Source organism: Schistocerca piceifrons, chromosome 10 (genome assembly GCF_021461385.2).
Source record: "Schistocerca piceifrons isolate TAMUIC-IGC-003096 chromosome 10, iqSchPice1.1, whole genome shotgun sequence".
Lineage (NCBI taxonomy): Eukaryota > Metazoa > Arthropoda > Insecta > Orthoptera > Acrididae > Schistocerca > Schistocerca piceifrons.
The window spans coordinates 1,417,616-1,432,494 of NC_060147.1; the positions used below are offsets into that span (position 1 = coordinate 1,417,616).

The 14,879-nt window shown below is 38.4% G+C and overlaps 1 protein-coding gene across 1 annotated transcript in view; it reads left to right on the forward strand.

The window, feature by feature from the left end:
* The window catches only part of LOC124718917 (calexcitin-2-like), a 390,722-nt gene extending 376,714 nt beyond the window's left edge, over positions 1 to 14,008 (forward strand). Inside the window, exon 7 of the mRNA XM_047244571.1 lies at positions 13,294 to 14,008. Coding sequence (XP_047100527.1) covers positions 13,294 to 13,410 — 117 coding nt within the window. The 3' untranslated portion in view covers positions 13,411 to 14,008. The remainder of the gene's footprint in view (positions 1 to 13,293) is intronic.
* The last annotated feature ends 871 nt before the right edge of the window (positions 14,009 to 14,879 follow it).

Sequence of the window (14,879 nt, forward strand, 5' to 3'; positions counted from 1 at the left end):
ACCTTTTTTAGCTATTGGTTTTTCAAACATTAAACATACATGATTTAAATTTTTATGACAAATTGGATCTATACAGTTAATAATTACAAATTTCTGAAATACTATATATTTATAACTTATTTTTACAATTAAAGATACAAATTACATTTTTTCTTGCATAAGATACTGCGAGATTGAATAGTAGCAGTTTTTCAGAAGGTAGGCTGTCACATACTTTTTAAAGCTTTGTAGTTCAGGAAGAGATTTTATATGTCTTGGTAATCTGTTGTAAAGTTTTGTTCCAGCATGATATACACCTTTTTGGCATAATGCTGTGTTACAATGATTAACATGTATGTCACTGTCTGCCCTGGTACTGTAATCACGGACACTTTTGTTTTGAGGAGAAAGGTTTTCTTTTCTTAGTATGCTTTTTTTGACGTGCATGACTACTTCCAGTATATAAATGCAAGGAAGGGGTAGGATCTTTAGATCGTTAAAAAGAAGGTTTGCATGGTTTTCTGCTGCTCACTCGTTTCATTATTCTTATAATAGCCTTCTGTTTCCTGAAAATTGTTATGACCTGCTGTACATTTCCCCAGAAAATGATACCGTACTTCAGTATTGAATGTACACGAGCAACAGTATTGAATGTACACGAGCAACAGTATTGAATGTACATGAGCAACAGTATACAGCCCTAACTGTTTCTACACTAGTATTGTTGCAGAGAATTCTTACTACATAGCTCATTTTTGCTAGTTTTGAACTTAGGGATGTGATATGAGTGCTCCATTTAAGATTTGGCTTACTTCCTCAGGAGTATAGAATGATCAATCACATCAAAAGTTTTTGTTAGGTCCAAGAATAAACTGGAGATATTTCTGTGGTTGTCCACTGCATTTAAGACATGGTTTATCAGACTGAAAGTGGCTGTTTCAATTGATCACTGTGGTCTGAAGCCACGTTGACATCCAGAAATAATATTATTCTTGTCAAAGAATGTAATTAGTTTTGAAAGGAACATTTTTTCAATAATTTTCGAAAACCCTGACAATAGAGACACAGGCTTAGAGTTACCCATACATTGATGATCACCTTTTTTATATAGGGGTATTACTTTTGCCATTTTCAGTTGCTGAGGGAAGACATCACATGATAAGGATGAATTGCATATGTCCAATAAAGGTGAAAGTATTTGTCTCGCTGTTATTTTTATAATATAATCTGGAATATCATCAATACTAGTTGAATACTCACTCTTCAGTGAATTAATGGTAGTTAGGAGCTCTGTTTGGCTTACTGGACTGAGGAACATGGATATATTATTTATTTCTATAGATGAAAGTTCTTTACATGTTGTACTGGGTGGATTTCCAAATTTTTCCTTCACTAATTTTCCAGCAACAGTTGCATAATAAGAATACTGTTTGCAACTGACCTAGGGTTAGTGACATTCTTGCCATCATGTAATATCACAATATTTTTGTAAGTTGTCTTTTTCCCCGCAAGATTCTGCACAGCTTTCCACATGGACTTAGTTTTATTGGATGACTTCATAATATATTTGTCATTTTCCTTAATTTTTGCCTCTTTTATGACCCGTTTCAAAATTAACTTGTATTTTTTGAAATAATTAATAAATTCTGGATTGCTGTGAGTTTTTGACTGCAGAAAAAGTTCCCTCTTCCTTTTAAAAGATACTCTAATACCTGATGTAATCCAGTTTTTGAATCTATCTGTGCTTTTGGAAATCACTTTCCTTTGTGGAAAGGCTATGTCAAAGTTATGCTTGAAAATGTTCAAAAAATTTTTGATCTTTTCATTGGTACTAGAGGTATCATATACTTCTCTCCAAGATTGTTCGCTGATTAGGTACTGGAAGTATTCAATATTTTTCCTATTACAAATTCTTTTATGGATGATGTTTTCTATACTGGTCGAAATGTGATTTACAGGTATGGTCAGTAATTGTGAAAGGTGGTCACTATAGCCAGTATCAAAGTTTCCTGGTGTACACTTGTCCATGTTTACACATACCTGATCAAGGAGAGTGACACTTGTTTTTGTTACATGTGTTGGGGAGCTAATAGTCAGACAAAGATTGTAGGCTTTTGTAATATTTAAAAACGTTTCTCTGTGAGGGTTATGGCTCAGAAAGTCAGTATTAAAATTACCACATAGTATCACTGTTTTCCCAGTTGTCTTAAGTTTGCCTAAAGCAAGGTCCTTTTTTTGTTGAAAAAAACACTTATGTTGCTAAGAGGAGATCTATACACACATAAAATAATAGTTTTTTCAGACATTAACTCAACATCTGAGATTTCAAAGGCTCTTTCACAACCAAGTTTGCAAACAGATGCTATACTCTTATAATCTATATTTTCTAAAAACAAAGAAGATGTGACTTACCAAACGAAAGCACTGGCAGGTTGATAGACACACAAACAAACATAAACATACACACAAAATTCTAGCTTTCGCAACCAACGGCTGCTTCATCAGGAAAGAGGGAAAGACGAAAGGATGTGGGTTTTAAGGGAGAGGGTAAGGAGTCATTCCAATCCCGGGAGCGGAAAGACTTACCTTAGGGGGAAAAAAGGACAGGTATACACTCGCATACACACACATATCCATCCACACATACACAGACACAAGCAGACATTTGTAAAGGCAAAGAGTTTGGGCAGAGATGTCAGTCGAGGTGGAAGTAAAGAGGCAAAGATGTTGTTGAATGACAGGTGAGGTATGAGCTGTGGCAACTTGATATTTGCGGAGGTTGAGGCCTGGTGGGTAACGAGAAGAGAGGATATACTGAAGGGCAAGTTCCCATCTCCGGAGTTCTGACAGGTTGGTGTTAGTGGGAAGTATCCAGATAACCCGGACAGTGTAACACTGTGCCAAGATGTGCTGGCCGTGCACCGAGGCATGTGTAGTCACAGGGTGATCCTCATTACCAACAAACACTGTCTGCCTGTGTCCATTCATGCGAATGGACAGTTTGTTGCTGGTCATTCCCACATAGAAAGCTTCACAGTGTAGGCAGGTCAGTTGGTAAATCACGTGGGTGCTTTCACACGTGGATCTGCCTTTGATCGTGTACAACTTCCGGGTTACAGGACTGGAGTAGGTGGTGGTGGGAGGGTGCACGGGACAGGTTTTACACCGGGGGCAGTTACAAGGGTAGGAGCCAGAGGGTAGGGAAGGTGGTTTGGGGATTTCATAGGGATGAACTAAGAGGTTACGAAGGTTAGGTGGATGGCGGAAAGACACTCTTGGTGGAGTGGGGAGGATTTCATGAAGGATGGATCTCATTTCAGGGCAGGATTTGAGGAAGTCGTATCCCTGCTGGAGAGCCACATTCAGAGTCTGATCCAGTCCCGGAAAGTATCCTGTCACAAGTGGGGCACTTTTGGGGTTCTTCTGTGGGAGGTTCCGGGTTTGAGGGAATGAGGAAGTGGCTCTGGTTATTTGCTTCTGTACCAGGTCGGGAGGGTAGTTGTGGGATGCGAAAGTAGTTTTCAGGTTGTTGGTGTAATGTTTCAGGGCTTCCGGACTGGAGCAGATTCGTTTGCCACGAAGACCTAGGCTGTAGGGAAGGGACTGTTTGATGTGGAATGGGTGGCAGCTGTCATAATGGAGGTACTGTTGTTTGTTGGTGGATTTGATGTGGACGGACGTGTGAATCTGGCCATTGGACAGGTGGAGGTCAACATCAAGGAAAGTGGCATGGGATTTGGAGTAGGACCAGATGAGTCTGATGGAACCAAAGGAGTTGAGGTTGGAGAGGAAATTCTGGAGCTCTTCTTCACTGTGGGTCCAGATCATGAAGATGTCATCAATAAATCTGTACCAAACTTTGGGTTGGCAGGCTTGGGTAACCAAGAAGGCTTCCTCTAAGCGACCCATAAATAGCTTGGCGTATGAGGGGGCCATCCTGGTACCCATAGCTGTTCCCTTTAGTTGTTGGTATGTCTGGCCTTCAAAAGTGAAGAAGTTGTGGGTCAGGATGAAGCTGACTAAGGTAATGAGGAAAGAGGTTTTAGGTAGAGTGGCAGGTGATCGGCGTGAAAGGGAGTGCTCCATCGCAGCGAGGCCCTGGATGTGTGGAATATTTGTGTATAGGGAAGTGGCATCAATGGTTACAAGGATGGTTTCTGGGGGTAACAGATTGGGTAAGGATTCCAGGCGTTCAAGAAAGTGGTTGGTGTCTTTGATGAAGGATGGGAGACTGCATGTAATGGGTTGAAGTTGTTGATCTACATAGGCAGAGATACGTTCTGTGGGGGCTTGGTAACTAGCTACAATGGGGCGGCCGGGATGATTGGGTTTGTGAATTTTAGGAAGAAGGTAGAAGGTAGGGGTGCGGGGTGTCGGTGGGGTCAGGAGGTTGATGGAGTCAGGTGAAAGGTTTTGTAGGGGGCCTACGGTTCTGAGGATTCCTTGAAGCTCCGCCTGGACATCAGGAATGGGATTACCTTGGCAAACTTTGTATGTGGTGTTGTCTGAAAGCTGACGCAGTCCCTCAGCCACATACTCACGACGATCAAGTACCACGGTCGTGGAACCCTTGTCCACCGGAAGAATGACGATGGATCGGTCAGCCTTCAGATCACGGATAGCCTGGGCTTCAGCAGTGGTGATGTTGGGAGTTCTTAAAAAACCTTAATCATTCTGAACTTTATTTACAATAATGTCTTTCATATTATTTTAGTTACATAATTAATTACAGTTTGGATTTGATTACTAACATGTAATGGTATTACAAATCTTGTGTTTTATCCGACTGCATGTGAGAAAGTTACAAATAAAGCCTCAAATTCTGAAATTGCAAACCTGTGAATTGTAAACAAGTGGAGAGTTAACTAGAAATGTAATTACAAGGACTATTAATTGCAGAGGAAGACATAAAAATAAATACCAAATGAAAATATATCGCTTGCTAATAACTTTCAAGCCGTTTCTCAAGATGATGAGGTTCTTTGTGTTAATTCGTTACTCGATTGTAATTATGGTAAGTAGAGGCGCCAGACACGTATGCCAACACTTCCACAGCATTTTAATATTTTCTGCAAAATATGTATCCCTTTAATTTCTTTATTATACATTCAATCCAGCATTTGTACATAATTGTGTTAATGACTACAATCTCTCGATAATGATGACAACGCACGATCTTCTAGAACATCTCATACAACTTCACAATGAATACCAAGTTTATCAAATATGACAGAATGATGTATATAAAGACATACGTACAAGGCCTTAGGAAGCACTGAATTGTCCGATAACTATCCAGATGCATAAAAAATAAAATTAAAAAAAAGGTGGTATCAGACATTTCATATGAATATGACAGAATGATGTATATAAAGACATACGTACAAGGCCTTAGGAAGCACTGAATTGTCCGATAACTATCCATATGCATAAAAAATAGTATTAAAAAAAAGGTGGTATCAGACATTTCATATGAATTTTGGGGAAGGCTGTATCGTTACAAGGTCTTGTGGTTAGAGTGTTAGACTCTAGCTGTGGAGGTTTGGGGTTCAGTCTTGGGTAGGAGCAGGAATTATTCTTCATCTTTCACCTTCTTGTTGGAGCTGAATCCTGTCAAATGTGTTTTCAACTTAGAAAACTGGTAGCAGTCTCTGTGTGTCAAGTTTGGACTACAGATGACATTCCATTCGGCCTTTTCCAGGAGAGAGACAGTTTGACAGATAGCGGGTAGACAAGTGTTTTACTGAGAATACTTACACCGCCTCTCAGTATTCATTCTTTTCCAGTTCTGAATTGCCCATATGAGGTTTTTCAGTGTTTCACAGTACCTGTCAGTGTCTATTATCGTCCCAGTGGCATAAAGTCAGCTGACAATATCCGATTTTGATCCCGAAACACAGTTGCCACAAATTTATTGGCCGACTCTGTTTCATCTTCGTGGCTTGTGTGAAGAAGAATGCTGCCACCCTCATGTTGTCATTTGAACTCACATGTGAAGTGCAGTTATGTTCTTCACCCTTGAGAATTCAGTCCAAAAATATAAGATGGACTCCCTGCTGGGAGCAATCTGATATTTGGTAAACAAGAGTATTTGACAGTCATGATTGCTTGTTGTCATATTTTTATTTTTATTTAATTTCCATAATGACCAGTTTTGACAGAGTGTAGTTGTCATCTTTGGATCTACAATGAAGCAGAAGAAAACATTATTACTACAATCCGCACAACTGTACAGCCAGTATATTGCAGGAAAGCAACATAATAATCAGGTATGGTGGTACTCTTTACATACCTTTTGGAATAAGTCACACAAATGTGATGAGAGCACACTTCACTTACAAAACAAAGGTACTACATTAGTTTGCAGAATACATAAAACAGAGTAAATAAAAAGTACATAGCACCCACAGTGTGCCCTGGAGTGGAGGCAAGTTCATAAATGGACCCGTTATAGTTCCTGCATAGCAGCAAAGACTGAGTGAGCAAGCAGCAAAAGTGTCAGTGGACGGTTACACACTCGGTCCACAGGTGGCGTAAGTGAGCCGTTACACTGATTATTAAATATTTTTTGAAATACAAAATTGTACTTGCTAGATGCACTGATGAAGGAATATTTATTATATAATGGAAATTTATGTAATGCCTCAAGTGAAAACAATGACAGCATTTAAATAATATCATAACACACGGTAAAAACTGTCAGTTCAAACCTGAATAGGCAAAACATTTAGACTGTACACAACTATATTTACAGCTTGTTTGTAAAGGCAGATAAAGTAACTTTTCAAAGCTGACACTACTTACAGGTACAGTGCCTGCACTTACAAGATCATCCACACGAATTTACTGACACTTTGTCACACAGACATTCAAATTGTATGTCAGCAACAGACAGAATACCATAGGAGTACACCTCTGACATGCCAATATACACTTTGGATAAAGGGATGCATTTTTTTTAATATTGTGGAAAAATAAATTTAATAATGAAAAAAAATCATTACAATATGCTCAGAATGCCAGCTGTTAGTGTGAAGCACCTATGGACAGGATATCACAGATGTCTTATTGTGACAAATGGCCTATCAAATATAAAAAGAACATACATTGAAAGTAGTATAAAAGGTAGGCTGGACATTTTCATACATCAGTTTTTTAGGTATTGTATACACACAATTATTTAAGACTGTGTGCAACTTTGGCTTACCAGAGGACGCAAAATACGGATGTACTTATTTAAGAAAATCAGGTATAGGGGTGTGCCTCCCTGGATAAACAAACACAGGAGACAGGTAATGGTAGCCTGGCTGAAAAAACCATGTAGATGCACTGCATATTTAAATACCACAGTGAGCAGCAGTAATGAAAAATGTGATAGTCTTCTTGTGTTTTCTGTTACAATATTAGCCACTAGTAGATAAATGATTATAAGTACATTTCCTTATTGTGGATGATTTGCTGGAGGTTACCCATAGGGTAATTAGTGATGTACTCCAATGTGTTACCATGTATTTCATTTTTTTTATTCTGCTGCTTACTGCTGTATTTTAATATGCAGTGCACCTACATGGTTTTTCCAGCCTAGTATAACCAGGCTAATGTTACCTGGCTCCTGTGTTTATCCAGGAGGGGGAGGGGGAGGGAACAAACTCGTATATCTGATTTTCTTAAATAAGCACATCCGTATTTTGCTTCCTCTTGTAAGTGAAAGTTGCAGCCCTGCACCTGATAGTCTCCAACAATTGTATGTATGTAATACTTATAAAACTAATGTCTGGAAATGTCCAGCCTACCTTTTATACTACTTTCTAAGTAAGTTCCTATCCATAGGTGCCTCACACTAGCAGCTGACAGTTGGAGCATGTTATAATGTCCTCCTCCCCAAGAATATTTGAAAATTAAAAGATTATACATCCCTTTATGCAAAGTATATATTGGCATGTTGTAGGTGCATTTCTAAGGTATTCCAGTTGGCAAGTACCCTCTGAACTAACTCAGAATGTCTGCATTAGAAAGTGTTGGTATTCGTGTGAATGATTTTGTAAGTGTAGGGCTACATCTGTATTTATTGTCACCTTTGAAAATTAATTTATCTGCATTTATAAACGAGCTGTAAATGTATCAGCATACAATCTTAAGTGTTTCAGCGATTCAGGTTTGAAATGAAAGTTTTTGGCACATGTTGGGACATCATTTAAATGCTCTTGGTTATTTTGATAGGTAGTTTGATAGGTAGTTTTTCCACGATATAATAACCATTTCTATGTCAATGTATCTGGTAATTACAACTGTTTGTTTTAAAGAGTAATTAATAATTGATATAATGGCTCACTTACACCACCTGTTGACCGAGCGTGTAACTACTCTCGACACTTGTGCTGCACGCCCACTCGGTCTTTTCCGGTTCGCAGTGGATGTAATGGATCCGTCTACAAGCGAGCCTCACCTCCGGGGCAACTGTTGGAGCTACGGACTTTTTATTTTCTCTGTTTTACATATTTGGCAGGCCAATATGACACCTTTGTTTTATAAGTGGGGTATGATCTCATTACGGTTGTATGACCCATTCACAGTAATATCATTTCCAGAGGGTGTATAAAAAAAAGTATTGCGACATCTGGTTATTACGTTGTTCTCCCTCAGTATTCCAGTTGTACAGTTGTGTGGGTCGTCACAGTAAAGTTTTCTCTCAGTCCATTGTAGATCTGAAGATGACACCTAGACTCTGTCAAAACTGGTCATTGCAGAAATAAAATAAAAATGTCAGACAATATTGGCTGCCAAATTTTCTTATGAATCCAAAAATTTTGTCCTTTTTGTCTGCATAGTGGCAAAGAAATTTGAGGGAAGAATAAACTTGTCATTTGTTGTCTTCTGTAAATGTTTCCATTAAAATCTTGACAAATTTGGCTTTGGAAATCCACAGGAAAACACAGAGATCGTTCAGGGCAATCTGCTGACCAGTACACAGGGTTTACTCAAAGTCTGCAACTGACTTTTAGGAGACTGGCAGTCTCCCAATTCTTTGTTCATTGCAAATTTCAGTATGACCAGCTGTAAACTCTCTGCACCACTTGTGAACATTTTAGACACCTGTGCACATCTCCCATACAATTCTGTCAATTGGCAGTGAATTTCAGTCAGTTCAACACCTTTTGAGTTCAAGAACAAAATAACTGTACAAACTTCACACACGGTGTTTGCATCCAGCTGGATGCTCCGTTCTCTGCAAATGCCAATCCGAGACTGAGCATCTCGGCAAGGTACTCACACACTCGTCTAAGAGAATGGAAACACCAGTCGAAACATTGTCGCGCGCAACCACACTGATAGTTTCTTCGTGACCCCGACACTCTGCAGGCATTTCTTTTAGGATTACCCTCAAACAAATACCTTCTCAGGAATTTTCTGTCACGTGTGCACGTGTGTGAGCTGGCTCAGATGGGGGCTTCATTAACTGCTGTGAAGGCTTCGGCATTTGTGTCACAAAAGTGTTGACGAACGTTTCTCGATCAGTTCTGTATCGCGTATACTTTATTTAACTTTTAATGAGGAAGTTATGATTTACATTAACACACTAGAAAGAGAAATAAAATTTCGAGATATAAGTGAGACTCAAAACCACATCAAATATTTTTGGCAAGTCCTGAGTAAAATAAGAAAAATTGAAGTAGTAAAGGTAACCGCTAGGGAGGTTCACGTTTTTCGAGTTTGAATTTTTCTTTGTGTTACCGCTCTCGTCGGTTCGACTGTAAAAAATGAACAGTAAATTGAAAATCGGTGCACTTTGGTTCCTGATTTGATACTAAATAACTGAAATGTTTTAAGTAGCAGTTTGGCTTTTCAGTTTCCCCTTCTTCTTTTTATCTCAAAACAGTTTCAGTCTCTCTGACCTGGCTGCTCTTTCTTCATCAATTACAATGTTTTGCTTTGATTTAAATATTTTTAGATTAAGTCTCATGTTTCTGTTCCTAGTAATTATCTTTCCTTTTCTGTTTTCAGTTTGTTGTGTTGTTATACTTAACACTTCTAAATCATCCTGGACCTCTTTGAAACTGTTATTCCTGGTTTTATTGTTCCAAAAGTAGTTGGAGATTTGCTTCACTAGCCTCATTTATCGTAATTCCAATGTATGTCAGGAAAAGACAAGACTCGTTTTTCACACTGTACCTGTTACTGGCTCACTTTCACGATGCACACTTCACTGGGCAGCAGTCTCCATTGTCCATCTATCTGGTGTGTTTTGGTAATGATTTTTGTGACATATCTTCTGTCTACCTTCTATAGTATATCTGTTGTATTGTATTGTATTTATTGGTCCAGTAAATCTTACATGTCCAGTACAGCACATCAGATCAAAGTATATCTTACAATTAAAACACTTTAGAAACTAGATAATTATGTTCACAAAATTTTACAGCACGTCATATACTGGGTAAGTCAATGTGTAAGTTATAATTAAACCACATTAGAAACTTGAAGTTTACAACTGAATACATGTATAAGCCAATATTAACGATTACAGTATTTGCATGATCCTCACTTAAGCTCTAAGGATTTTTGAGGAACTCTTCTACACTATGAATTGACATGTACACTAGAGAATTACATTCACAGAATTTTACTTCATATACTGGGCAACTTATACTTGAACCCCATTAGAAACTTGAGAATTACATCTGAATGCGTTTATAGGCCAGTATTAACAGTTACAGTATTTGCACGATCATCACTTAGACTCTCGAGGATTTTGGAGGAACTCTTCCACGCTATAAAAGCAATGTGTCAACAGATATTCTTTTAATGCTGCTTTAAAAATTTTTACATCAGCCTTTACTTTAATTTCTTTTGGCAATTTATTGTAGATAAATTTTCCACAGTGTAATGTTCCTTTTTGGCACAAACTGGTTTTTGTATGGAGTACATGAAAGTCAGTTTTCTGTCTTGTATTATGATGATGAACATTTTCATTTTTGGGGAGGATACTAGGATTCGTTATTGTATATTTCTTTATAAACATTTCACTTTCAAATAGGAAAATACATGGACGGGGAAGAATCCCCATCCTTTTAAATAATGGTCTACACGGTTTGATCCTTTTTATTCCAGCCACGATTCTCGCTATTCTTTTTTGCATCCTGAAGAGTTTTAGGCAGGATGGCGAGTTACCCCAAAAAGTGATCCCATATTTTAGGACAGAATGTATATTAGAATAGTAAACTGTCATTAGACAGTCCTTATGACAGCAGTTTTATAGCACTCTCATTAAATAACACATGGTACTTAGCTTCTTTAATATGTTGTCAATGTGAGTTGTCCAGCTAAGAGTATCCTGTAGCCAGACCCCCAGAAATTTTGTATTAGGCACACATGCAATATCTGTGTCTGACATCTGAATTCTTATATCCTCTTCAGTGTTTCTCTTGACATTATGAAAATTTAATGCTACTGTTTTACTTTTATTTATTATTAGTTTGTTTTGGCTGAACCAGTTTACAACATTTGTTAATGCCTCAGACAGTCTTGTCTGTAGTATCTCTGCAGTCTTCCCGCTGACTAATATGCTTGTGTCATCTGCAAACTGGATAGTGCTATGGTACTGGTTGGTTGATGTTGGGTCATTTATATATATAAAAAATAGGATGGGGCCCAGTACCGAGCCCTGCGATACTCCATATTTTACTGCTTTATAATCAGAATAGTACCTTGTTGATTTATTTTCTTTGTGAAAATGTATTTCTACTACTTGCTTGTGGTCAGTAAGATATGATCTAAGCCAGTTGTTAGGCATACCTCTGATACCAATTCTTTTGAGCTTCTGCAGCAATAGGGTGTGGTCTATGATGTCAAAAGCCTTAGACAGATCAAGGCATATGCCAGTTACTTTTTGTCCACTACCAATTTTTTCAAGTACTTCTTCCAGAAATTCATATATTGCTGTTTCTGTTGATGAAATCAACATTTCTCTGGAATCACTTGCCATAAAAAACATTGTGGTTCTTTCCTGTTTCGTGTTGGAGGAGTTGACTTGTAGTGTGATGTCGTTTCTGCTGTAATTTTTGGAGTTGTAATTTGAGGAACTGCAACTAGGCTAGATGGGGATCCTCTTCTTGCCGCTTCAACAATTCCTGAAGTCATTGGAGTAATATGCTCTTCATTTGAAATTGGTGATTCCATTGCTGCTGCTGCTGCTGCTACAATTGGAGGCTGCACTAAGCCTGGCTGATTTCGGTTTAATTGTTGCTGATGTGGTGTCCAACTTAAATAATTTTCGTTTGCATATTTTGCTTCACGATACTACAGAGAAACAGTGTTTGAATTTGGCATTCGTTGAAATAGGTTTATCTTTGGAGGATGGCCCGGTGTTTCCTTGTGCTTGTTTCACATTCGTTTCTCTGCTCTCTGTCGAGGTTTCTCATTTGAGTTCCAGGTTGTGATTCCACTATATTATGTGAACTTATTTACACCCTTGATTTGTTTGTTATTGTTCAGTCAAATAGCTGGTGTTACAACTTTGTAAGTTAGCATCTTATTTTTAATTCAATTTGCAATCCAATGTTTGCCACTACTTTCTCAAGTTCAGCCTCCTCCACATTACTTGCAAGTAGTGCAAGATCCTCTGTGAATGCTATCTAATTAAGTTTAGTTTTTTTTACAGTCTTGATGTTTGGTTGGCAATTTTTGTTCCATTCTTGTACGACTCTTTCCAAAGTGCAGTTAAATGGTGCTGCTGAGAGTTCAACCCCTGTAAGAGGCCAGCATGGATTTTGAATGGTTCAAACGATTCACTCTTAAATTTAACATCTGGTATTCTACAGATGATTCCAATGATGTTTAGGAGGTTTTGGTGTAGACCAGATTCCTTAAGGATCATCAGCAATGAGTCAGATATTTTCTATACATGTTTGGTAATTCTGCTTATTACTTATAAGCTTCCAACCCTCTGTTGTTTTCGTGTTACATCCGTGAATTTTCTAACAGCCTGTCTTTCACATACCTCCATTCTGCCGAGCTTATAGTTTATTGTTAGGCACTCACATGCATATAAATAAACCATTCTTGCCATTGTGGTACAGTGTTTTATTTTTGTATTCTGTAAATGCATTTCGTGTTGTATATATTTTCATTAAATTGTGCTCTCTCTCTATTTTACTACGTCTCATGTCTATTGTAAATCATTATTTATTAGGTCATTTTACATTTATTTATATATTCTTTTTATTCTTATTTTTTATTCTGTTTTATCTTGAATGCGATTTTGACCATACAGAAATAGGAATTACACTGAAAGCTGCACCTGTCTGTCTCTTACAGAATCAAAGTGTGCAGGTGACACCACAAGTCTTCGAGAAGCTGTGGAGGGAATTCTTCTCCTCAACAGACCCCGAAGCTCCGGGAAACTTCATCTTTGGCAAAACTTCATTCGATTAGGCTTTTCCGAGAAGACGGAGAGAGGAAGAGGGGGAAATCGCGATGGTGGAGGGATGAGAAAACGAGACATACAGAAATGGCATTCTCTTACGGATATGCACAGGTGAAGGTCCATTAATTCAGTGTCGTGCGTTACTGCTTTGCTATCTGTGTCGTCAGGGAGAGTAACGGTACGTACACGTACGTACTGTTGCGAGACGGGAAACCTGGTCGACTGTCTCCTCCACTCATCTGTGGCCCCAAATTTTGTGTTAAATTTCTCTCCGGGCAACAAAAAGGAAAATCCCTGTATAAGCAGATTGCTGGTATATACATATACTTACGAATATATATAAAGTATTGCTATTGTTTTCATCCTATTATCAAAGTAATGTTCTGCATGCATGATAAGCACACACTATGTTAACTTTGTCTGGACCTGTCATGTAACTCTTCTTTAAGCTCCTCTATTAAAATGATGTGTATGCTTACAAACATTACAGATAACTATTTTATATAATGTAAGAAACTGGTGCAGATTGTATACCACTCCATATATTGAACAATAATTTGTATTTATCTGACATATTGAAAAGAAATAAATGGCTTTGCCAAACAAGTATTGTTTCAATTACTGACAAAATAACACACGAATCAAGTGTCACGCGCAGTAACAAAAGGTACCATACTGAACAGTTCACAAAGCAATACAGATGCCTTCGAATCCGTCTTGTGACTTACCCCTCATTTTCCTGTTGTCCAGTGATATTGCCTGGTAGATGGCCACCTCTATTTTTAAATTATATTACTACTTTATTTCATAAATTAGTTACAGCTCAAGTAATACAGAGACATTATTCTGTACGAAGAATTGATTAAAAACAATATTGCCAACTGGCACAGCTTGTGAAACTACAGGGAGCCGTGATATTAGAGAATGTATTTGAAACCGACAGGAGTCGAATTGAGCTGCGCTTTTTCTGTTCGGGGAGGTGTCGGAAGTTATCGAGGCAGCCGATACGTATAAGAGAGTTCGTTAAGCACCTGTAAGGTATTTGCATCTAGTGTGTACGCAGTCACCGATTTACGGAACAGAGTCGTTACGCTCACCACGGGCGGAAGCTTTCTCAGTGTGCCAGGGCGAGGCACTGTCTTACGAGGTCAGTAGCCGTGTCCCTCGGTACAGAATCTAGTTTACAATGTGTCCGGTGGGAAGGCGACGTGGGAGTACCTGTAATGAACTTCTGCTTCAGAGTATTCTACAGCACAGACACATCATTCAGCTGTGCCACTGTCAGATTAAACGTAGCAGAAGATTTACGTACAGGTGACTGTGTCTGGGCCCCGAACAGTGAAGCTAAAGTTGATATGACGAGTACTTCCGTTATCTCGAATATTTATGAAGAAAGGAATAATATTGTCTGAAGTAAGAGATGATATGCTAGGTAACTGTAGATCCATTACAAACAAAACAAGACTGACACTGGACA